The sequence below is a fragment of the Mauremys mutica genome, chromosome 7 (genome assembly GCF_020497125.1).
Source record: "Mauremys mutica isolate MM-2020 ecotype Southern chromosome 7, ASM2049712v1, whole genome shotgun sequence".
Lineage (NCBI taxonomy): Eukaryota > Metazoa > Chordata > Testudines > Geoemydidae > Mauremys > Mauremys mutica.
The window spans coordinates 16,512,237-16,539,049 of record NC_059078.1 but is presented as its reverse complement, the minus strand read 5'-3'; the positions used below and the strand labels follow the sequence as shown (position 1 = coordinate 16,539,049).

Genomic DNA, 26,813 nt, shown 5'->3' with positions numbered 1-26,813 from the left:
GCCCTGTGAATGCACAGAACAAAAAGTATACATCTTTAGCGCAGTGCTCCAATCCTAAAAAAAGAGGTGCTGCAATGTACTCCATCCTAAATAAAGAAGTGCCGGAAAACACTTTGAGCAAATGATAGCACCAAAACGCCATTACAACCTCCCCCCAGAAAAGTGCCAGAGCATCATTCCAGCACAACTTGAGCCCTGCTTTTGCAAACATTCCTGCCAGAAGTGTGAAATCAAAGGTAATATAAAGATACATAGAAGCAACCAGGCCTGAGAAAAACGCCCAGACTGTCTCAGACACTTCATAAAACTGGCTCTGTAAGTAGATTATGACAAAAAGAAAAACATATACAGAGCACCCAGAGGCCTCCTGAATGTTATGCCTTAAGCCTTTTTCTGTTTATCTAACAGATAGCCCGTGCAGGTGTGCTTCAGAAAAATGAAAGCGCTCCATATTGTAAGGAAAAAAGATTTACTAACTGGCCATAAAAACATACCCTAGAGTTATCAAAAGTGTCAAGAATAAAACTACCCACCTTCAAAAAAAAACAAAAACCAACCCAAATATGAATGTGAAAGTAAACTGCATTTTGTCCTCTTCAACATAAACTGACTATACTACATCAGCATTGCAAAACTGCCATGAACATTTAATAGCAAAATTTATTTTCTCATCCTTTATCAGGGGGAGGTGGTAAAAATGAGGGAGGAAAAAACCCCAAATATGTTATTTATCTATAGCAAAAAAACCCAACAACCCAAAACAAAAAAACAATCTTCGCTATCACATCACCAGTCGGAGAACACTTCAATCTCCCGGGTCACTCGATTACAGACCTAAAAGTCACAATATTACAACAAAAAAACTTCAGAAACAGACTCCAGCGAGAGACTTCTGAATTGGAATTAATTTGCAAAATGGACACTATTAAATTAGGCTTAAATAAAGACTGGGAGTGGATGGGTCATTACACAAGTAAAACTATTTCCTCATGTTTATTTCTCCCCCTCCACTGTTCCGCACAACTTCTTGTCAACTGCTGAAAATGGACCATTTTGATTACCACTACAAAAAGTTTTTCTCTCTCCTGCTAGTAATAGCTCACCTTAACTGATCACTCTCTTTAGAGTGTGTATGGTAACACCCATTGTTTCATGTTCTCTGTGTGTGTGTATATATATATCTTCCTACTGTATTTTCCACTGCATGCATCCGATGAAGTGGGCTGTAGCCCACGAAAGCTTATGCTCAAAAAAATTTGTTAGTCTCTAAGGTGCCACAAGTCCTCCTGTTCTTTTTGTAATGTCTGAGTGCCTCATGTACCATACAACAGCCATGTGAAGTAGCGAAGTACCATTCTCCCAATTTTACAGATGGGAAACTGGGACACAGTTTGCCAAGGTCACACAGGAAGTCTGTGGCAGAGTAGGGAATTGAATCTGGGTCTCCTGAGTTCAAGGCTCGCCACCTTTCACTGGACCATCCTTCTTACGTTTTCCCCTTTTGCACGTTGGTGGGAAGAAGTTTGCAAGACTGATCTAAATCGAGAAACAGATACATCCAGGGAGTCATCCAGAGAAATAAACCTACAAGGCGAACTACAGAATTTGGCAGTTTCTCTTGGGACCTATTTAATAACAGCCAGTAGTCTGGTCCCCTTGGCTAGAGAATTCCTAGCTACTTTTGAAGCTGCAAAAGTTACCTTGTTCTTGAAATGTTCCACAGAGGACTAGCAAACCAATGGTAATTCCTGGAGGCATTTGGCCTGTGGAACACACAGGCAGATAGAATGGAAGTTGCTGTAGTAACTTCACCCACTGAGGAGTCTCATCTTACGCGGGGGTTCCATTCCGCGGTTAGCGCGTAAAGCGAAAACCGCAGAGTCAAAATTACATTGAGTTGAATGGCGGGCGGAATCGCCTGCACTACAGGTACAGTATTAAAATAGTTATTTTTCTCTTTTTTTTGTTTTTGTTTTTGCCAACCACGTAAAGCTAAAATCGCGCATGTTAAATGTGCGTAAGGTGCAACAGACCTGTAACACAACCTAGCCAAGCCCAGAGCAGGAGGGAAAGTGCTTTGTATGGAAACTCTGAACCCAATTGCTTCAGAACGACAAAGGCGCCATAAATTTCTGATTTCAATGATATTAGGTCAGGATGAGTAGTATTTAGATAATAAAATATTGATATTTTGGTAGAAAAGAATTGTAAATTGCAAGTTAACAAGACAGTGTGCTTTAAATTAAACACAGCAGCTTGAATAATGCTGACAAAACACGTCACATCCCTTAATGAGTATGGAATTTAAGAGGAAGCCCAATATTGTTCAAAGAGTGACTCTTGGTTCCCCACATTAATTACTGGTGTTACTTGGTTAAGACACGGACTACATTAATTAAAGTGAGGAGAAAATGTACTAAATTAAGTTACATTTACAAATTATAATATTTCCACCTGTCTAGGAGTGTAAATGTCATAGGATCTGAGAGCCATACAATCAACAACAGACTTCACCCTCACAACTCCCCTCTGAGGTAGACACATGCTAGTCCTATTCTACAGACCAAGGGGCAGGTATTCTTTTTCTTTGTGTGTTTTTGTGCTGGACTTTAGTTTGTAATGAAAAATGTATTAAAAAAGAAAAGACTCAGATGCCACAGATGAACAAAGTCTGCCTTTTCCGGAGGAAATAACAATCATATTCATTCTTTCACATGGGCAACGTCAAGAATAACTGGGAGACATTTGATTGCCTTACCTTTCAGCTAGACTTCATTATGAAAGGACTGCCGCACATGTAGGGGCTGCCTCACTGCTAAGTGCATAGAAACAACCCCTGGGAAAGGAGAGCCACTCGGAAAAAATCCCCCCCCCCAATCCATTTCTTTTGCACCAAGCTGGAGACACTTGGAGCAATTTGCAATTTTAAAGATGAAATCCCAAAGGTTTCAAGCAGCTATGCATTACAGAGAAAAAGCCACTGTCCCAGTTAGTGGCTAGAGAGCTCTGATGAGCAAAAAATAAATAAACAACAATAAAAAACGGCAAGGTCATCAGAACTCAGTATAAATCAGTACAGATAGGGCACTAGGTGAGAACAAACTGCATATAGAACAAAGGAAGATATTGTACAAAAACATTAATTACTGTTCCCTACGCTCAGGGGCGGCTCCAGGCACCAGCATGCCAAGCGTGTGCCTGGGGCGGCAAGCCACCGGGGACAGTCTGCCGGTCGCCGCGAGGGCAGGCTGCCTTCGGCGGCATGCCTGCGGAGGGTCCGCTGGTCCCACGGCTTCGGCGGACCTCCTGCAGGCTGCCGCCGAATCCACGGGATCGGGGACCTCCCACAGGCAAGCCGCCGAAGGCAGCCTGCCTGCCCTGCTTGGGGCGGCAAAATACCTAGAGCCGCCCCTGCCTACACTAGCTCCTTCTTGGTGAAGAAAGTCGACCTAATAACTATATGCTGATAAAAGTGAGCAAGTGAAGAGTAAATTGGACTCACGTTGAGCTGCAAGTCATCGGTCCACTGGCCAATCAGGTGGTAGCCTGGAGTGGTGGTGTTTGTTGTGTGATACTGAAAGATGTCATAGCGCCCCGGTGCATCACCGTTTTTATTAAACATCACTGGAGTGCCAGCACTGCCTGAGGAAGGAAGCAAAAACAGCCAAAGCTTTACAATGCTTGTTTTATTTATTTTGTCATGGCTAAAAGCTTTAGACTGGCATCACAGCTCAGGCAGAGGCCATCCATCATCACAGCAGTTTAAACGGACGCTTTAGGACATAGTGCCATAATCCTATCCCTCTTTCTGTGATTAATTATCATGACTCATACCCACTAGGTGAAAAGTAAAAGTAAAGTAAAGCTACATGAGTCTTGCTTCATATCATGAAATATCACATGGGCTTCCCTCCCCGCCTCTGCCCCGCTCCCCCAAGGGAGTTCTTTAGTGAACATCAGTCCTGTGAATGGAGCCTCTAAATGATTTTTTTTCCCCCAGAAAATGTTCCATCTGCTTCTGAGAGATACTGCCATCAGAACACAGCCCAGGTTTAGTGAATCTTGACTGGCATCCAGAAATAGCTCCCTCCTCCATAATTTGTTCTTATTCCAGTAATCAGCATGCAACTGAGATGGAACAGAACAGAGGACATTATAGGAAAACTATTCCTAATCCCTCCTTGTACGCTGCTTTGTTTAGACCCTAGGACGCTGATATCTGCCGAAAAGTAGCTTAGTCATGAACAATAGGGGCCAGATTCTGGACTGATTCTTGTGAAGCATCTAGGTAGAGTGATGTGAGAGAGGCAAGTGATAGCAGCAGAGCTAAGGATCTCAGAACAACGTTGCTTGGATGGGTCAGGGCCCCGAGTGCAACACACTCAATAATGCTTCAAGCTGCTAAAGTAGCTGAGCGCATGCCCCTAGTGCATCATACATGCAGAATATCCATGGGTCTGGCCACACACCCCAAGCCAGCTCATGGCAACAATCCTTTTGGGGCTGTGGACCAGAACTGGGTATTAGTGTAGCCTTCCACTGGGCATAGGTGCTGGAACTAGGGGTGCTGCCACAATCCCTGGCTTGAAATGGCTTCCTTCATACACAGGGTTTACAGTTTGGTTCAATGGCTCTCAACACCCCCACTATACAGACTGTTCCAGCATCCCTGCCCCTGAGCTTTGTAATATGTGCCTATCCTGACCTTCACCTATCCAGGAGCTTTGTAGGAGGCGGGGGTCTCCAGCACCTAATCCTCTTAGTGCATCCAAACAAGACAGGTAAGAATAAGGGGGCATACCTTATATGACAGACAGGCATTGAATTATGATAGCTAATTATTATGTTAGAGTTGCTGTTGCGAAAAGAATCCCAACCAGAAAATTTGCAGCTCAGTTAACACTATAGGGCTGTATGGCTACTTCTTAAATGAGACTTCAAAGAAATTTAGTATTTTCAGATAGATCTAATTGAAAACGTCCAGGACCACATGAGTTTCAAGATGTATTAAAATAGGTTTCTGTGACAAAGCAATATTGTGTCAAGACAGAAGATCATTAGTATATCTATACTCAAAACTTTCTCCTACCACATTGCTTGGGGAGCGGTATGAAAAATCTCTTCAGTTGTAACACTGAACTTTACGTTTATGGTTTTCCTCATGATTCGTATTCTTCACTGAGTGAAAGAAGGTTTGAAGGAGTGAATTAGCATAGTTTCCAAATTCTAACCCTAGTAAATTATTTCTTGTCTATACTGCAGCCTCTCTGAGATCAGACACTGAGTAAGTTCAAAGACTGGTACAGAAAATCTTCCACAGAAATCTCCTGTCTCTGACTCCTTATGGGTACTAAGCAGATATGTAACTGTTGTATATCGGATTCATGCAGCTGGAATACGTTTATGGTGGGAAAACATTTTTTAGGTGCATAAGGGTGATAATTCATAAATTCCTTCTCAAAGTCAGCAAAAATAGTAAATGGGATTTAGCTAATCATGACTTTTTAAAGCATTTATATGATTAGCCAAGCTACATGTTGTTGCAACTAACATAAAATAATACAATTCAGAGCATAAGAGCCCAATCTGCCCCCCCATAATGCACCATCAATATTTGTGGGTATATCTTTACATCCCAAATAAATGACACTGACACAAAAAATGGGTATTTTTACACAATAGGGGTCAGATCTTCACCAGATGTAAATTTTCACCACCTGAGGATCTATTCTATAAATTGGGCAGTAATGCAGATAGGGTATTAACTCACATACATACGTCTGCATGCATAAAACTATAGGTTTTTTTCTCCTTTTAATCAGATGCAGAATAAACTTGGTGTGTATCAACAGAGTCTAGGTTAAAAGTTGCCCTATGAAATAACAAAGCTCTGTAGCGTCATATCTGCAGATTAGTGTGTTATCTAGTTTTTAAGTGGAATCTATAAATGAAAAAAGACCAAATGACAGCTGCTGGAGGGAGACTGTGTTGGGGAGCAAGAGGGTAGGGAGCCCCTTTTCACTCCTGGGCTGTTAAACATAAGTTGATAGTTTGGCTGCTTGCACTTGCTAGTAGTGATGGTGGACCATTAACGTTGCTGACAGTGTTCAATGCCCTGCAGGGGTGTGGCCCTGTGCAACAGTCAGGGCCTGGCAAGCTTTCCTAATGACAATGTATATTGTCACCAGAATGAACTATAAGAGAGACATGCCTGTGTATGTGTAAATAGTTAACTGGGTAAAGTGCCAGTAGCTAGTGTTCAAGAATATGCAGCGTTATTGGTGGGTTTTGTAGGATCAATACAACTTCTTGTTGTGCACTGAAAACGGCTTCCTTCATGAAGCTTTTTAATGCAGTTCTTAAATATCACTGCTGCTCCACAGGAGTAGTTACTGCTGCTGGTTAGCCTGCTCCCTGATTCATGAAAGCCCCGCTGTTCAAGAAATCTCTTGAGTATGTGATTAACATTAAGCATGTGCTCAAGTGCTTTTCTTAATCTGGTGCTGGATGCCTACTCCTGGCCTCTAAATGCATAATTCTTCCAGACATCATCTATGCAGCTCACCCACCCTACCCAGTGTGGTTCTCTCTCTAGAATCATCATGTGTTATATTCTAAGTTAAGTACAGCAAAATAATTTTAAATGTGATTCTATATTAATATGTATTCACCATTAGTATGTATTTATAGTAATAATTAGCGGCATAATTGATATTTGCTACTTTTTCAGGTTTGTCCTCTTTCATGAGTTTAAATTTACTTCATCTGGAAATCTACCCACACACCAAAAGGAAGTGAAAAGTGGGGGAAGCTATTCAGAGTAAGGAATGGCACATAGCTGTAATCATCTCAGGGTATAATTCAAGCAGATGATTTCTGAGTTGCCTGTCTTTGATCCCAGTGTGGGTCTGACAGCACATTTTGGCGCTCAGTGCCCACCATTGGATTGCAAGGGTCTAACTCTTTCATGTGCCTGTTTTAAAGTTACTACAGTATTTTATTCTGTGCTCTGTTTATTTATTCAGACTATAAGAAACAATGAGAAGTGGTACTAGGAAACCTGCAGGCGGAAGCATATTATTTTCATAACTGGTGCTATTTATTATTTTAATTTTTCTTCTTATAACAGGGAGGGGGAAGATTTTCTTGAGGATACAGGCTGACATACATCTTTTTTTTTTCTTTCATTAAGAATTGTAAGACTCCACCGTCCCATCAGGCAACTTGGAAACCGAGTAACATGCTCTTCCCTGGTGCTGCCTGCACATTCAGTGGTGTTATAAAATATTAATCCATCTGCTCCCAACGAACAAGTAACACACACACTAAATTCAGTACACGATGCCCCTTTCACATGAAAAATCTCACTGCAAAGACACAATTTATTGGATTTTGCAGGATTTGTGTCTCTTAATCACCACAAAAAACTCATCATGAAGAAAAGTGCAATAGGAGAAGGGTCAGAGTCTTGTTAAGTGTGACAAGCTAAGATGTCTTTTTATGACTCACAGCCACTGCAGTTCTGAGGAGCAGCTGTGGTTCATATAAAAATAATCCATCATTTTTCAGGTCATTTTGGAGGGGAGGGGGAACACAGACACTTTGCATCATGAGTTTAATATTCAGAATCTTACTGCATCTGGACTTTTTAAAAAATTATTCTCAACACTGTGAGACAACATTGGAATTCATACTGAGCTCCTACTACAAATCCACAGTCTATTCATTAAAATATCGCTTGAGCGATTTCTTTATGAATGTCATGGTCTTTGTAAGGGGGAAAAAAAATCCCTGAAGCATGCACAGGCAAGAGGATTTCAGCTGCGTAGTTACAAGGAGATCTGTTTGCATACCTAAATAGGATTGGATCACAAGATCATAGGCTTAAAATGCATGAGGATGGGATACACATTTTTTTTCTTTCACACTGTCAGGAGAAAGGATTCATGTTGTGCCATTCTCTGTTCTCATTAGAAGTCTTGTAACAAGAATGAGAGAGCAGAAGTTTAATGATGTATATGTCAAATGGTGACATTCAGCCACCGGCCCTCCCAGAAGCAGTGTGTAGCTGTCCTTCCCTCCCTGGAGGCTACACCGAAAGGGGGCACTCAGCTGAGTGGCTCAGTATGTAGGAGAACAATACAGTTCGCAACACAATTAGGCCAAGGACTCTGCTTTTTCCAGATCCAATTTGGGATGGCATGCACCATCAGAAGCATACCAAGGGATTGCTCTTGGTGCTCTCCAAGTGCAAGGACTGTAGCAACAACAAGGGCTTGGAAAGTACCATGCCATCAGGAAATAGTGTCCTCATGCTCTGCCTTTCCCATCCCCCACCCCTGTGCACTTGTCACAGTCTGGCCCTATATTTTTAGTGAATTATAGTAGTGCGTAAGACATTCACCTCTGATGTGATATCCCAAAGCAGAGAGGAGAAAATATGTCAACAAAAATCCTGTGTATTCACTCTACACTTATGTTCCTGTAGTGTTGGGCAATTGAGTTTCACTCTCACGGATGCAAGAAGAAATGTTAAGCTCATACCAGCAGGTGTTCGTTTGGGAAGGGGTATACTTTACATAGGATAGGACACTGCTTGACTCAGCAGGGAGACAGGGTTCCCAATAGCCCTTCTGCAAAAGGCCTAGCACAGAGTTAGACAAGCCAGACAAACAACTGGCCCTATCCCTTCACAACTATGAAAGCACACACATTTATTGTGACTACAGTAATAGAACATTAAACCTGGTATATTTTATAATAGACGGGGGCATGAAATAGAAAGGGAACAGTGCTCCAAGAACATCTCTCCAGAGCCTTGGCAATGAGCCTCGGATGTGACTGCACCCTTTGCTGCTATGTGTACAAACATGTATGCAATTATTTCATGTGAATGGGCCAAGAGAAAGTAAACTCTGCACATGAATAATACATCTTAAAGACACCTAATGTTTCCAGGAACATTATCTAGGGCCAGCCTTAAATGGCCAAGAGAACAAATAGTTTAAAATTATTATTTTAAGTTCTGCTACCTTCTTGAAGCCTCCATGCTGTTTATGAGTTGTATAAAAAAAATACCATATGGTTTATGTGACAAACCACAACTAAAGAAAAAAATCTTGCAAAAAAAATGGGTGAATAAATTGAAATAATGAATATACTTGAGAAAACTGAAATCCAGGCAAAATCTACTAAGTCAATTATTCCCTCAGCTCTCTTAAAATGATAGGATGACCATTGAACTGCGCTACTTTCCAAATGCCTCCTTGAGGCCTCTGGAGGAGAGAGAGATAAATGATCTGCTACAGGATTCTAGGATGGCCAAATTAGTAAAATTTACACGAATACCATATTTCTCTGAAAATAGGAAGATACGGAAAATCCTATTTCTGGAAAAAGAACACAGAATGTTACAAAGCAAAAAATAATACTATCTGCTCTTTTTATTAGTCCAGCAGTATTTGGCTTCTGGCAGTAGCTAGCACCACGTAATCCAAAGAAGAGGGAAAAATATCTCCTGCATCTCATTTGATACTCTATGCCAGTTATGCAATGCTTTACTTGGAGGAAAAAAATCCTTCCTGACTCTTACAGTGATGAAGTTAGACCATGAAGTGCAAGATTTATCTTCTTCATCTGGGTCTTTTCTTTTTTCTCGCGCTCTAGTTATTAGATTGTAAATTCCTAGGAGCAGAGAAGGTGGCCAACGTTTTCAAGCCTTATGAACCCGAAGTTATACACTTCTACCCATAGGCAGGCACCTAAATAAAACCTTGATTCAGCAAAGCACTTTAGCTTATGCCAAACTTTCAGTTTGTTAATAGTCCCAGTAGGGTCACAAAACTGATTTTCAGAAGTGCTGAGCATCTTTGGCTTCACTAAGAGTTGCATGACTCCCATTCACCGCTTTTGAACATGAGCCCTCATCTAGGCCTAAATATGGATTTAGATGTCTAACTTTAGGCTAACAGGTTTTAAAATGTAAGTCTGGGTCTCCCTCTTGCAGAGTGCTGAGGCAGACAGTTTAAAAAACTCCTGCTACATGTATTACCAAAGTTTATAAGGAGGAAAAAATGTTAGTATTACAAGCTAACTTCTGTGACTGTTCAATTGCCCTGGCACTGGGGGTGGGCTCACAGGAATCTCCTCATGTATGTTAATGAAGCAAATAACCTTTAAACAAAATTTTCAGAGGTTGGGAAATCCTGCTATAGTATTTAGGCCAGATTCATAGACGCTGGCACAGGGAAGTATATATGAAAGGCTATCCTGTACCTCAAGGAAGGGCTGGTGTTAGGGTTGCTAATGTCCTTATTGGGATCAGCGGGAGCACCTTTATTTGGAGGATGAATCATAGGCACCTGAGATGATATACTGGATCAAACAAACTTTAGCTTGTCCACATCCACCTTTGTCTTTTGTGCTGTATTCTCACTATAAGCCTTCTAGAGGAATGGAAGTGGCAACAACCTTCACCACAGGGGACTTTCTGCTTAGCAGGTCTAAATCACTTGGTTTGAAACCTGAAAATGAATCTGTCCCTTACACTCTAAACCGTTGTCCTAGTGAAATTGACAGACAGGCTGAGTCCTGTGTGACAAATAATTACCTTTATTTTTTTGCCCCAGGTAGGTGGAAATGATACACATCAAAGGATATGGTTTGGATGATGCTAAAAAACTATGCATTGCCCATAGTTGCTGTGGGTTTCTTTTTTAAGCCGTGAGGTCCAAATTAAGCATTATATAAATCAGACAGATGGGATATATATATATATATATATATATTTTTTTTTGCCTATCACCCACTTTTGCTGATGAGAGCAAATTTTGAGGTTATTACCAGACTTCAGTGGTTTCATCCTAATTTCCAAGTGCAGCCATCATAAAATGGCTGCACAATTTAGTACCTTTTGCACAATAGAAGCTAAGGACTTGACTAGCTGGAGTACTGCACATCAGAAATATAATCATATATATAAAACTCACTGCTTCAAGGAAAGCAGTACACAATCAAATGAATGCTAAACATGAACTATATAAATGATGGCCACTCCATTTGCTAAGAAATCCAGTGAAATAATAAATAATTGATTGACTAATTAAATTTAAAAATCTTATGTTCTCTGAAATGCTTTGGATACACATTGCTTTGGACTCACCATTAAAGTTAACATTGCGTATATACTTCAGCAATTTCTTGCCTCCTGCTTGTTCCATCTCCGGACAGATCCCAGGGTAATCAGCACAAAGATCCTTGTTCATATGATGGAGGGCATGAGCCATGGCATACACAGCATCAATCACAAACTGAACTTTCCCCTCTTGTTCATAATGGGAATCTTTTCCAATTCTCTCCTGCCCTGCACATAAAAACAAACACACACGCACACACACAAAGAGAAGGATGGTGAGGAACAGAATTCTCTGGGTGCTGAATACAAGTCAATCCACTTCATGCAGCATTAAAGAAATGAAGGTGGTTAGCCAGGGCAGAATTTTGAAGAATGTGGTTATTTCATTTTTTTATTGCATTTTTAAATGAAAAAAAAAAATCTTCAACCCTTGACACTGTGACCATTCAATTTATAGACAAAGAATTCACAATGGCAAATCAGGTTCTAACCAGAGACATGGCAGTACAATCAACAGGGATCCATCTCAGATAGAGAGAGAGAGAGGCTGGACTCTATATGCTGAAAACGTTGGAGTCTTTGAATGAAGAAAGCACATTAAAACAATGCAGTGATGGTATTTTAAAGTCTGATATTACATTCTGCCTTTCATATACCAGTCTCTCATTGAAAGACATAGCCAGATAAAGAATGAAAAGAATCAAACTAAAGGAAGCTCAGGAGAATTCAGTTAACATGCCTACTGTAAATGCCAACCTGAAGCAGCACAGTATGCATGCATTTACTATGCACTTCTCTTCTCTTCCTGTAGGAATTAATGAGTCCTTCAAAATCCATCGATTGCCATCAAAATGCAGAACCTTAGCTTAAAGATTCCAAACGTATACAGTCAAATGAATTAGTGCTGTCACCAAATACCAACAAGGAAATAAGCAGTGATGCTTCAAGAATAATTATTTTAAATGTTTTATTATTTCTTATTTGTATTACGTTAGCAATGGAATTAGGGTCCCATTGTGTTAGGTGCTGCACACATCCTGCACCAAAGAACTTACACTCTAAATATTATCCCCATTTTACAGGTAGGGAACACAGGCACAGAGAGATTAAATGATTTTCCCAAGGTCACACAGGAACTCCGTAGTAGAGCCTGAAATTGAACCCAATAGTCTGATACGAGTATAGTGCCTTAGCCATTGTTCCTTTATGTCACAGCAAATTGTGATAAACAAATAATGTGACTGACAATGGGACTACAAAAATAGTTATTTATTGGATTTTTTTTTTTTAAAAATCATAGTTTAAGTCAAAAAGTAAAGAAACAAAACTAGGGCTAGTCAAAAAATATTAATCCAATATAATATTTGAATAATACACCTCTACCTCGATATAACGCTGTCCTCAGGAGCCAAAAAATCTTACTGCGTTATAGGTGAATCCACGTTATATCAAACTTGCTTTGATCCACCGAAGTGCGCAGCCCTGTCTCCCCGGAGCACTGCTTTACCGCATTATATCCAAATTCGTGTTATATCGGGTCACATTATATTGGGGTAGAGGTGTATTTATGACATTTCTTGTATACTTTATTCAGGGAATATTACCTACCTGTCCCTAAACTATATCTATATACCTTTATCTATCCATCCATCCATCCATCCATCCACATATAAAATGTGTGTGTTTGAGAGAGAGAGAGAGTCAGCATTCCTCATGTACAAAAGTGTACACAGCTGGACACATTTGTGACAGATATGGGAAAACCTTACGAATTCAGTTAATATACCTTACTGAATTTAATATCTCTGGGGTCCATTGTATTGAAAGTATAAACATGTATACTTTTGTGGGAACTTTCTTAGTAGGAAGAAGGATTAATACAATCTTTGGGAGATAATGTGAACTTCAGAAGAGAGTGTTCAACAATATAGCAGATACTGATCACCTGTTACAGGAGGAGAGTTCAAAGACCCAGTCTGGATTTTCCAGGGACCAACAGACAAAAGACAATTTTTTTGATAAACAGTCTGGTTTTAAACAAGCTTAGGGCTGTCTTCCTGATCCATCAAACAGACACCTCTGGGTCCATGGAGGGCCCCAATCCTTAGGGAAGGGTTGGAAGGACTTGGCTTACTGAGGCCCCATAAGACTGCATACTAGTTCCAAGCTAACGCTGTTATGAACTTGTGACAACACAAGAGACCTCTTTTGAAGGAGTCACCTGCCAGAGAACATGATGGAGCAAGTGGGGTGAGTTCTGGTAAGGTTATTTGCTTTTGTGTAGGTTCTTCTATTATTTTTACTATGTTTTCTCCGTAATGCTTATACTCCAAGAATAAAACAGGATTGCACAGGAAGTGTTGTGTGGTAACTTATCATTGTGACAATTGCATCATTTACCATCTCTCAGGAGAAAGACATGTGGGTTTACGTAGGCAGACTTTTGCTGGTGAATTCAGAGTATAATAAGGGAACTGTGCATCCTGAAAATACCCTGGACATGAGGGAGAGAGATGTATGTCTCCACCCAAGAGAGGTTACAGCCAGGGAGCTAGAAGCCTGTGAGTAGGCACCCTGGCTGGACTACAGAGGGGGAATTCAAGTGCAGTTGTTCTGAACTGTGACAACATCTGCCAGTAATAAATATGGGACAATGATGTCTGAGGGGTAAACAAAAGTACAATAGTAGGAGCCAGGACTCCTCAGTTTTATTCCCCAAGTCTTCCACTCTCTTGTTGTTTTACCTTTGGCAAGAAACACTCACATGATTCAATTTGTCCAGCTGTAATAAGTGTTGTTATACTTATCAGTCTCACCAGGGTTTTGAAAAATGTAATTACTGGTTGTTAAGTGTTCCGGGATACTTTGATGACATAATGGTATGGCACTGCAAAATATTACTTTTTGAACAGCTATAATATCACAGTCCACTTGTTCAATTACTTACTATATGACACCTTCTTCCAACCTCAGCTTGAGGATCCTTCTGTAGTTACAAAGATCCCAGTCTTACGATGAGCTATGTGCAGTCAGACCCATGGTACTTATGTAGAGTCCCACTGAAATTAGTGGAGCTCTATATGGACTTGGTTGTGGTATCTGGGTCTAACGAGGAACTGACTCGCAGTGGCAATATGGAAGAATAAATATGCAGGCTTTTAAAGACCCCACCCCCAGCCCCGAACAAGTCCTCACAAACATCTCAGTGATCTTTAATCATTTAGGATGGAGATTTAGGAGAAGAAATTATTTTTGCTATCATCCTTAATTTGAATGGTACTGACAGAATTACAAGCTCTAGCTCATATCAATTTCCACTTTTAGACTGGGGATGTGAAAAGTCACACTGTTAGTGAGTTTTTGGAAAACACATGAATGTGGCAGAGGACAAAATTCACCATTTCTGCTGCAGAAAAGGTTTTGTTTTGTTTTTCCTGATAATAATCAATCAATCAATCAATCAAACAAACAAACATGGCAGAATTCCACCTTGGATTGTGGTAAGAACTTGATTGGGTTAATGAATTGCTTCTCACTCCCACTCACATGGCCAGATTCTCAGCCTTGGACTGAGAAAGCACAAAGCCAACAGAAAGCTGCCCTAAAAGATCAACCAAAGATTTCCCAAAAGATGTCACCTCCCGGGGTGCTCTCAATTACTCAGAGCCATTGAGGTCCCTAGTCAACCCAATATCAGGGTACAGAACCGAGTATTAGGGCCTTTTTTAACCTCAGGGTACGTCCATACTACCCGCCCAGATCGACGGGTAGTGATCGACTTCTCGGAGTTCGATATATCGCGTCTCATCTAGACGCGATATATCGAACTCCGAACGCGCTCCCGTCGACTCCGGAACTCCACCACCGCGAACGGCGGTGGCGGAGTCGACGGGGGAGCCGCGGACTTCGATCCCGCACCGTGAGGACGGGTAAGTACTTCGAACTAAGGTACTTCGAGTTCAGCTACGCTATTCGCATAGCTGAACTTGCGTACCTTAGTTCGAACCCCCCCCAGTGTAGACCAGGTCTTACACTCTGCTCAGCCGCACCTAGAATAAACTCACTGCACCTGACGATCAGGCCCACAGTAGCACAAATGGAGTCTAAATACATCCTATAAATTATGTGCAGTGAATTCTGCTTATATTTTCTATCCTTTTCCCCTGTCCTGTCTCCGTCTTGTCTATTTAGATTGTAAGGGCTTCAGGTCAATCACTGTCTCCTTTCTCTCTGTTTGTATGGTACCTAGCAGAGTATGGCCTTGGTTTTGGTTGGTTTGTAGGCACCACTGTAAAAAAACAGGATTAATAATAGTTAACTTTGGGCACAGGGGTTGTAGGCAAAATCTCCTAAGTTTTTTTTAGATAATTTCTGCACTGAATGCTGCCTATTTTTGTGGGGGAAACACAAAGATTTAACATATGATCAACCCAACTTGAACCAAACACACAAACTGCTTACAATCAATCCACAGTGTAACAATAAAACATAATTGAGTAAATGTTGTATAATGAGGACCGCCAAGGAGATCACTGTCTTCCTATGGGTATTCCATTACCAGAATGAGAGTCTAAATATGTTCCGGAAATTATTTGCAGTGAATCATTCACTCAGTTGTACCTGAGACCAGCAAATAAAAAAAATTCCTCCACATACATTTTCAACATTTGTGCAATTTCCCTCCCCCATACAGGCTGCCAAACTGCAAAGTATCAAACTGCAAAGCTCTGTTCTGCCAACCTACACATTATGATTAAGATATTCTCTGGTGTAAAGCTCAATTATAATTCAAATCTAGACTAGCAACGTGCAGTTCCTTGCAAATAATTCAACAAGGTGAAATAGGTTCCAGGTTTTGAAGATTTACCTACTGTCCTTTTTTATCATTCCACTCTCCTCTCATTGATTACAGACCAGATTACATTTCCAGACACTGACAAGGAAAATGCTTTTAAGTGGCCTTAGCTGAGCTGAGCTACATAACCAAATTAGTAATGCAACAGAAAGGCAAGCCAAGGGAAGTGATCTTGGAATTGAAACTCTGAACACAAACAATACTGATTAAACATATTAAATGCTAGAAGCATATGTGTGGAAACACAGAAGGGGGAAGAAAACCTTTACTAGCAAAATTATCTGTGGAAGGAGACTGAGCAAAAATCCATAAAACGCAGTTGCATGCATGAATATGAAGGCAAATAAAGAGCTGAAAACCTGAGAAGAACTTGCAGTGATCATATGGTTATTTATAGATCAAAATAACCATTTCCTATCTATATACTATATACCCAACACATATGCGTCCTATAAACCCCAGATCTGTACAGCTTTGCATATGCAACTTGTGCATGCAAAAATGTATGCATACAATTTGCATGTGTAATTTCTGGACTCGCACATGCAATCACAATAATTACTTATTTATAAAAGAATACTTAAAAATCCACTCAAAGAAAATTGACATATCTTTGGAATAAACTTTCTATTTCATACCTATTTTAAATTGACAGAAGCCTCTGCAGAACAATGAATTCTTCATATATATACATAGTCTAAAAATTGCTTTTAATACAATTTTATGGTAAATTCATCTAAAACTATATATACACTGTAAGAGTTGAGTGGCATGGACCTTTTAAGTAATTCTCAAGCAAGAGATGGAAATTATTGCACAAAACACTGCACAAATTGTTGGTAACAAAGCACAACTTAGAAAATAACTCAGTGATCATAACAGCGTACACAAAACTTTTGTTTGGTTTTCAGAACTCAGATACCTGTACCGCTCAAACAGGTGCAAGCTAGAAGAGGTTTCTGGGCATTAGTGTGCAGATAGGAACGCAACTTGAATAAGCACTACGTGGCACAACGCAGCAGCAAGGTTGCCCAATAAGCAGCAAGACTCAGTTCAGAAGTGTTTTACAAAAATAATGCCCAGGTTTATTTTTTTTCAAAAACAACAACAAAAGAAAATACCAAAACAACAAGGAATAACAACTCCAGCAGGCCCAGACTGTTTTCAAATGACTACTCCTCATGCAGCTCTCTCAGCCAGAAGCTAAGGAGTTTCATAGAAAGTTTCCCTAGCCAGGATGGGAAGGGAAGTCCATCCCCTGACTCTGAGCGGTTGAGAGCCCAGATGGCCAACCAGCTATCTCTTTTTCACTTCATGCTTCATCACACTATATTCTGATAAATGGACATTTGGGAATTCAAGTTTAATGAATCACACTGAATTTATTACATAAAATCATTCATTTACTTAAAAGTAAATTATACCACCATGTTAAAATTGCTACCATATGACTATAAAACAATTCTCAAGCAGTCAATCTTTGAACATGGAGAGCACTTCTAGAACACAACAGTAAGCCCTGGGCAGCAGCAAAGGAAAAAGGGAGTCCTCGTATGAACCTGTCAGATTTTTCTAAATGGAGCAAAATTATCATTTTAACTATCAGCTCACAAAGTTATAGCCAGCAGCTGTAGGTGGCTATATAATAAACTCTCTATTAATATCTGAGGACTCCGTATACAACAAACTACCATGTCATCTTTTACTTTAAAAAGAAATCTCCTATATAATAAACAACAATTGGTCCATTTTTGGCAGTTTAGGCAGAGAAGAAAATTTGAAGGAACACGGAAAAAGGCACCTCAGAAAAGGGAACTTGAAGACAATTTATAATAATGTTACTGCAGTATTTTAAGTTATTACTCTGAATAGTTTTTGGTGGCATGTGAGAAAGGTTGGGTTTATTCTCACTGCTGTGAATACCTTCCATGCACAGTAAAAATCAATAGAATTTAAATATGTACAATATTGGTAGTGATTGTGCATACTGTCATGATACACTTGCTTTTCACATTTTAAAATTTCATACACAATCCTCATGTTACTCCTCCCTTTTGTGATATTAAGGGAGTGAAGCATATGGACAGGAAGTCCAACTTGAATCTCCTTCTTTGCTTCTATTAAAGCCCTGGATGATGCTGGCTGCTACCTCAGTTAAAGAGAGAAGATGAAGTTGGTGCTGCTTCCATATTGAAGCCTCCTACAGCATGCTACCTAGGAATGGTCAGAAATTCTTTGACAGAAGATGAAGAAATGCAGTTCCCTTCTGTAACAGACAGAACTGCTGTTGATATCAGCCATTGTACAATACTGAGTGCTGTAATGTACATATGCCAAAGTAATGAAGAGGCATCCAAAGTTCATCACTACAGTCAGGCTGGGCTACTTTAAGAGTGACGTGAAAGAGCACAATCAAAGGTTGAGAAGTCGCTGGAGTCTGGTTGAAAGAAGGGCAAGGTTACATGGAAAGCTGCATAGGCAACCAAGAGGAAGACCACCTCTAACACTTATTCAAGCCATAGTCAAGAGACTGATAGTAAAACCAGGAAAGAGTTACTGAGAGCTAAATAAGGAGGACATTTAAAAAGGTGACACTGATGGAACATGCAATATCAAAAAGCATTTCTGAAACTTTGGGAGGTTTTTGTATTACTCTAGCAAGCAAGATGCATTCAAAATAATCAAAGCTGGGGCTGACCCTACAATTATGTCACGTTGCTATGTGATGTCACATAGAAAATGTGGCTTTTAAACATTATGTTTGAAACCACAGGGCTTAGGGAAAAAGATGAAACCCTAAACATTATGTGAGAGAGTGCCTCATATCAATAACTCATGTATTCTATAGCCAGTTACAGAGCATTGTTGACGGCCATTGAATAAAGCCTCAACTAGACTTCTTCAGATAAAGGTTGCTAATCACAAAGCCTTACATAAGAGCTGAAAGGGAAGAAAAGTGGTAGAGATCTCAAGAACTAGGTCAAAAGCCCCTCATAGAAAAAAGCATAAAATCTGTTAAGAGAGATCTAAACATGGGTATTGTAAAAGTTCTACCCACCAAACTTCTGTGCAATTTATCTTGTTACTAACATGCACTATGGAGCCAAAAGATAATACAGAAAGTATCCTTAACATTCATTCATTTAACCACCATCGGGCCTGAGTAACCTCTGAATTACTGCAGTTTACTCGGTTTCTATGGAGGAAAACCAGTGTAACACTTTAGTAACAGAGGTAATCTGGGCCCATTTTTTGCTTTCCAAATCCAGTGTCTGTGAAGATATCCTAATCACTCAGTCAGTTGGGGGTAAGGGCAAGTGATAGCCAAGCACTCCAACCCCATCTTCAGCATCAGTCTTGCAGATGCTCTCCCCTTTCATGCCCTCTGAAGTAGCTAAGCAGAATGTTGTATCCTGCTGTACATATGGCTCCAGAAGTAAATTCACTTACATGCTCTGCCTCCCACAACTATTATTGTTAAATATACCTGGAAAAAACAAAAGCCATTAGAGTGTTACAGATAACGATTTTTTCTTCTTCTGTAGCTTCAACATCATACATTTGTGTGTCTGCTGGGAGAAACTCTTCTTGAATCCACAGCTAGAGAGCATTAAGATGTCCCTGGAGAATCTCAGAAGAGTAAGGATTGACATGATAGAGAACCAACAGATGGGCTCAAATTTCAGGTATAAAATGAGAAGCCACGACAACTCTCCATGCTGCCATAAGATGCAAAAATAGAAGCAAAACATAAAGCCCATTCCCATTGTGATCTTGAATCTATTGTTGTTTCTATCACACAGCTGTTTTTGTTTGTTTTTCTAGTTAGAGATATATTCCTGGTCATGCACCAACTCTATTTCCTGCACTCTCACCACACCCGACAGCTCAAATTTAAAGACAAAACATGGTTAAAGGAGAGTGCATTATTGTCCCATTGGGTTTGAAAAGGAATATCTAAGTACAGCAGGAGAAGGAGAAAACACAGTAGCTATTTATGGACCAAGAGTGTGAGTCGCTTCCAAAAGATTTATCTGCAGGTGTTGACAGAAAGTTTAATCTCACCTCCCACTATATTCTCAGCTGTACATCATTGTGATTCCTACAGAAAAGTAGTAAGGACATGATACTCCTATCAGTTTCATGCAATTCTTCTGAATAGGACAAAACTGGAACACAGAAGAATGGAAAACAAAACAGCGAGGAAGAAGGTCTCTTGTATGAGCAATTCTAGACGATGTAGAAATTGAACACTGGTTTACATTTGCTCATTCTCCTTTGTCTCTTCATATAGCAACATTATATGTTTTCTGTGAGAAAGTAGCCAACTGGATGATTTCTACACCTTCTCTTTCTTAAAATCTCTTTCAGTTTTTGGTCTTTCGTATTCAACCTTTGGTTAATCCAGGTCTTCACATACTTCAGTCTGGCATGACATGCATCATGTAGAATACAGCAACTGTAATTTTCATGGCATGCAACTCTCATGCTGGGCAAGCATCAATCTTGTTTCAATGGCACTTTCATTATATTAATTCAGAAGTCTCTTGTGACAGATTTCTTGTATTTCCGAAGAAGTCATTAAACAAGCCTTCAAAGGGTAGTCATAGAACACTCAACATTATTAAGAACTGATAGCAATTATTAAAAGTGATTTAATTTAAAAAATGCAGCATGCTTATCGTCTCAAATAAGCAGCCATAATTTATGTAAACAATATTTCAGCAGCTGGCTAAATGCTGACATCAAAATATTCACTCCTCATATGTTTGTGAATCCAGCATATATGGTAGAAATTATAGTCACAGTCTACATATCCATAAATTCTGTGAATGCTGTCAAAATTCTTCCTATTGCCTGTATACCTTCTTCATCTGTAAATGGCACAGTCCAGACAGGATACAATGACATAACAGCATTTGTTACTGGTGTCAGGTATTTCAAATATATTATTCTGTAATGACATTCAGAGTTATGTAACACACACTATATACAAAGAAACCTTAATCTGTGTAATTGCTTCTGCTCTTCTGTTGGCAAGAATACATACCTACATGTAGGACAGGAAGAAGGAGACAAGTGTGACACTGATCTATCCTGCTCCCTTGAGATCAAGTACTGTACATATATTTAGGACATCAATCCTCTCCAGGGTAATGTTAGAGACATTACTTTCCTGTAACCCACAGTTGATATAGACACAGCTATAAATATCGGCAGTGCAGGGGGTCTGAAGACCAATTCTTCTTGTATGTCAAAGAAGCTAACTCATATGATTTATAGCTCTGTTTAAAATGTAATAGAATACCCCTCTGAGCTCTAGACATACTAACAAACTGGGGAGTGAATATAATTAATTCAAAATACTAAGGATCTGACAACCAAGCCACTTTATAATATAATCCTGTCACGGGATGCTCTGCTCACTGCTGGGTGGCACCCCTTCCTCATGCTTTGGGGGATTAGCGCTGCCGAGGTCAGCACCCTCTTTCTGGTCTTCCAACATCGCTGTTGTTCTGCTCACAGAATCACAGTATGGCTGCTTCATGACTTAGCTCTCTGGCCAGGTCACACTGTAATTTCCCCTTCCAGGGACATGCTGGCCGCCGCTTACTGCAGCTCCCATTGTCCGGGAATGGCTGCGGGTGGCCGTGCCTGTGGACTTTCAATGTGAACAACCATCTTGCAGCCCGCCAGTGGATTACCCTGATGGCCTGCGGGCTGCCCATCACTGAGTTAAACCCTTCCCTTATGAGGTTCTAGCCCTTTTCTGAGGGGTTCCCATCACCCCTTCTGTCTTCCTTACCTCAGGGGGAGAAACTGCAGGCTTCCTCCCTGCCTGTCCCCTCCCACTTTTTCCAGCCTTCTGGCATTATAGAAGCCCCGCCTTTTCCATCACAGGTGAGCTTCCTTCTAATTAACTCCCTCCACTCACCCTACATCTCCCCCATTTGCACTTAATTAGCTGATTGGGCTCACCTGGCCTAATTCCTCACTCTCAGGGCCAGTGTGAGGAATGCACCCCATCACAAATCAACACGGGATAAGATCGCATGACACCACCATATCCCATAACATAACTGCATAGTAGAATTTATATATCAATCTAAAGTCACCATAAAATAATAAGACCTTTCGGTCCCTACCTCAAAATCCTCACTCCACTCGGTAAGATCCAGGAGAATGCTTTCAAGTTCCTATTCAAAATTAACAAAAACATCTCTTTCAGACCAAGGGGGGATGCCAGTTCTACTCAAAGACCCCACCTTTCTAGTCCAGAGGAGTATGCTCAGGCTGTACTATAACCAGGGAAAGAGAGAGACAATCCCTCAGATAGTCAGTACCCAAACCATTTGTGGCTTAATTGTAATGACTGAACAAGCCTCTCCTCTAATCTGTTCTGCAGGCAACCTTCAACATCAAACTAAATCTCCAAGGTACCATTACTCTAATAAATAGAGATAACCTCATATCTGAAGACAAATTTGGAAATCACCATGATTGCCCTATATAAATGATGGGCAGGAATCTCTTTTATACTGTGGAATTTGCTAGTTAATGTCCATTTTTACTGGTTTTCCTGTAGGGTATATGCAATAGTAGACATTAAGAACCTGATTCTACTCCCACTAACACTGAGGTAAATGAGAGGTAACTCCACTGAAAATGAATGGAAAACTGGTATAAGTAACAAGAGAATCAGGCTGTAACTATGCCTTACAACTTATTCCTCCACTGAAATCATAAGGAAATGTCCTGTACTGTAACTGGCCTTCACAAATTACTAATAAAGTTAACAACCATTCTGGAGTTATTAGCACTGAGTCCTCTAGATGTTATTGCTAACGTTACCAATATTCTGTAATACAATCATCTTGATTATATTAATTTATAACAGCACCTTAACCCTGAGTGGAAGTGTTCCATATATCTAGCTTTACCTTACCCATTTGGTGTAATTCACCTCTCTGCCTCACCTGAATCCTGTGACGGGCCTGCATGGGAGCATTGTGACCAGACAAAACTTGTAAAGGAGTGGGCTAATGCATGCCTCACATGCTCAGTGAGAAGGATAGAGGAAACCCCCCAAAAGTCCTAGCTTTGGGATGGATGAAGCCACAAAATCTCCTTCTGGGGGGTGCAAGTGGCAGCAGCCAATCTTCAAGCCTCTGGGCTGGAGCAGTTTGCACAAAGCCTTGATGACATGAAGCTTTCATCCATTAGGTCACTTTCTATTCTCAGTTATGCTGATACATCACCAATATGCCAGCTGCTGCACTTGGTTACATGTGTGCATGTATGTAATATGTTATAGGTTAGATATAAGATAGACCTTTTATACTTTCCATCAGTTACAGCCTGAGCCATATTCAATACACTTCATATTCCTGTCTAAACATCCCATGTAACACTGAGAACCAAAGCCATGAATATTGTTGGCATGTTAATAGATTCAGCATGCTCAAGGAACAGTGGACTAAGCATGCTATACTACAGAAATCTAACGTGGGCAAGCAGAAGTTTCTAGTGAATGGCATCAAGGATCAACAAAATAAATATAAGGAACAGAGTCGTGATTTATAATTGGACCTACGACACTAGCTTTATATTTGTGTCATAGGAAAAAAAATGTAACATAAGTACAAATGGTCGCATGACATGTATAGAAGAAAGCCAAACTACAACTTGGTTTTGTTGTTGGCACGTCACTTCTGGAATGTGGAAAAATAGGCAATGCAACAGCTTGCGTTTCAGGAAGATGAACAATTTTATAACCACAGAGAACTTTTACATTAAAAATGGACATTTCAAGCTTGGTTAAATTTTGGATGCATCTACCTTGGCAGTGTCCTTTTTGAAATTAAGACATATATTTGAAGTCACATAACCCTAAAAGAGATTTATTTTTTAAAATGAAATTTCACAGGTCATTAGTCATAATGCAGGATTATTCACTGGGGTATTATAGAGAAAATATTTTGTTTAGAAACAGTTGCACATAGCCAGTCAACTTTCAGACTAGGGTATTACACACTCCACTTATTCCTGAACCAATCCACATTACTTTTATCGGAGAAGCTGACTTTTCATTTCCGTGATGATGTATGTCATTCGTATGGGCACATTAGACAACAGTGAAGCAGTAACAAAATAAGGTAGAGTGCAATCTAGTCTTAAAACCATGGGACTGGACACCAGGACTCCTGGATTCTATTTCCCACTCTACCACTCTCCATGCAACCAAGTACAAATCAGATAAATTAATTCCCGGTGAAAACAGTGAAGTCATTGGACTTATGTCAGGGATGAATTTGATCCAACAGGATTCAGTTAACTTATTTCTTAGAAGGGTACGTTTTAGGGTTGCCAGCCCTCTAGGATTGTCCTGGAGTCTCCAGGAATTAAAGATTAATCTTTAATGAAAGATTATGTAATGTGATTAAACCTCCAACAATATATCCAACCAAAATTGGCAAGCTTAGTATGATTATGTTTACATATCTCAAAGGAGAGCTGTTTGTAAAACACTGGATATCTAAGTAAAAGGCAGTATTTAAGTGTAAATGATTGCGATTGTGATCATTATAGTTGGTATGGCAACACCTATTTTTTCATGTTCTCTGTGTATATATATCTTCCTACTGTATTTTCCACTGCATGCATCCAATGAAGTGGGTTTTATCCCACGGAAGTTTATGCCCAAATAAATTTGTTAGTCTCTAAGTTGCCACAAGTACTCCTGTTCTTTTTGCTGATACAGACTAACACAGCTACCACTGTGAAACCTGTGATTTTAAAGTCGTTAATCAGCATCAAATTTATTAAAAAACTTTATGATCACATTTGTGTTAAAGATTTAAAGTGAGAATGAAATTTAGAGAGAAGAAAACAAATGCAAAAGAATGTCATCCGTAATATTTTATTTTTTATATAATTGAATTTTTATAATACTTTATTTTCCTATCATTTCCTACTTGAAATGATTGATTCAGCTCCTGTATTTCTAGTAGAGCTTTACATTAACAATATTTTGGTTATTTGTTCTCATAATTAACAATGGTTCCAGCACAACTTTGAAAATTGGCTCTGCTAGGCAACTGTTGCTGACAAGTCACCAGGTGGAACATATGAACCTGAAAACATTTTTTTCTTAGGCCCTATATAAATAGTGCTTATTTTATTTGAATATTCACTAATTCAGAAGTAAATTCCAAATGGTATTAGAATTTCAAAGACTTAAAATACATAATGTTATAATGTTTTTAAATAGATGAATATTGCACCTAAAGAAGTCAATGGTATTCTTTTAACTCATCAGTTGCACCTTTAATTTTTCATAGGAGCATAACCTAAATTAAGAAATTGGTAACAAGATCAACTACCACTCACAAGAACTATGCAAACAGCAAACAAAGAAATAAAAAAAATGACAGCAAATATAAAAAAGAAATACAAACCAACCAAGTGTAACACCCTGCACAGCACGCCAAAAGGTTAACATAAAATGCAATTGAGTTCCTATGTGATGCTAGGCAAGGCATTTAAACCACACTTTTCATAAGCGATCACTAATTATATGTTCCTCACTTTCTGCGTGCTCAACTGCTATCCTGGGGTCTGATTTGTACAATTGCTGAGCACTCACAACTGCAGCTGAAGTCAACGGGAACTGTGTTAAGAAAATAACACACATATTTTCTGTGTTAAGAAAATATGAAGTGCTATATAATGCTAAGTATTCCAAAAAATGAGATTCTAGGCATCTCAAATTGTGTATCCAAAACCAGTGGAAATTTTTTACCTTAATCTGTGCTTCAGCTCCTCACCTGTAAAATTAAGATAATATCACCTCCCCTTATAGGGAATTGTGAAAATGCATTTAGATTGGTTGTAAAGCACCCAGATACATAGTGATGAGCAACATAGAAAATCTCACGAGAAAATTAATAATTCGGTCTCCAGAGCAGAATTTGAATAGTGTGCAGGAAATAGTGAATGGGTCCACCCACTGAACAACGAGGAGAAAACAAAACATTGAATAACTACTCATTAAACGATCACTGTTCATCTTGTGCACTGAATGAGGCAGGGTTCTGTGGGGAAAAAAATGGTATGTGATCATGTAATTAAAGACTGTATTATAATGCATACGCACAAAGGAGGCTGAATTTAAAATTGCACAGGCAACCTTAATTTGGCATTTCTAACTTTTGAGTGCTTGACTTTGAAACCTTAATAACGCTTTTATAACTTAGTTTTTGCTTGTGTAATTAGTATCGATATTATTGGATTGTAAGCTGTTTGGGCCATCAACCATTTCTTTGGTCTGTGTTCATACAGCCCCTATCAGAAGAGGGACCTGGTCCATGACTGGGGCTTCTAGGTGCTACAGCAATAAACAACAGTAATAGCAATAATGTTTTTACTAACAATTTATTATTATTATTATAATAAAGTGCTGAGAATGGGTTTAATGCTATCCTAGGCAGCAAATGAAGATGGTCACTGCAAAGGCTCTGAAATTGCAATAGGATCTGCAAGGCTGGAGCTCTTCTCCAGTGTGGGGCAAAATGAAGGATTAGGGCCTCAAAGTGTGAAACAGAGAGAACAGGATTCACTGGCAGCCCAGAGGAAGAATAAACTTAGAACACTTTATTTATCTGCATCAGAGCACAGGATGTAATTGAGAAAATAAATTTCACACCATGGGCTGCCCTTTAACCTCATTTATAGCTATCAGAGCAGCCAAAGACAGACCCATTTTATTTTTACACTCTCTGCAATGAAATATTTTGTATTTTACATGTATACACACAGAAAGAG

At 39.6% G+C, this 26,813-nt stretch overlaps 1 protein-coding gene across 8 annotated transcripts in view; it reads right to left on the bottom strand.

Annotated features, from left to right (window-relative positions):
• Nucleotides 1-26,813, bottom strand: part of GRM7 (glutamate metabotropic receptor 7) — a 790,597-nt gene that overhangs the window by 167,969 nt on the left and 595,815 nt on the right. For all 8 annotated transcript variants that reach the window (XM_045025646.1, XM_045025647.1, XM_045025648.1 and 5 more), the window contains 2 exons: nt 11,162-11,362; nt 3,503-3,642 (listed from right to left, as the gene is read on the bottom strand). In XM_045025646.1, the coding sequence (XP_044881581.1) occupies nt 3,503-3,642; nt 11,162-11,362 (341 nt within the window). The remainder of the gene's footprint in view (nt 1-3,502; nt 3,643-11,161; nt 11,363-26,813) is intronic.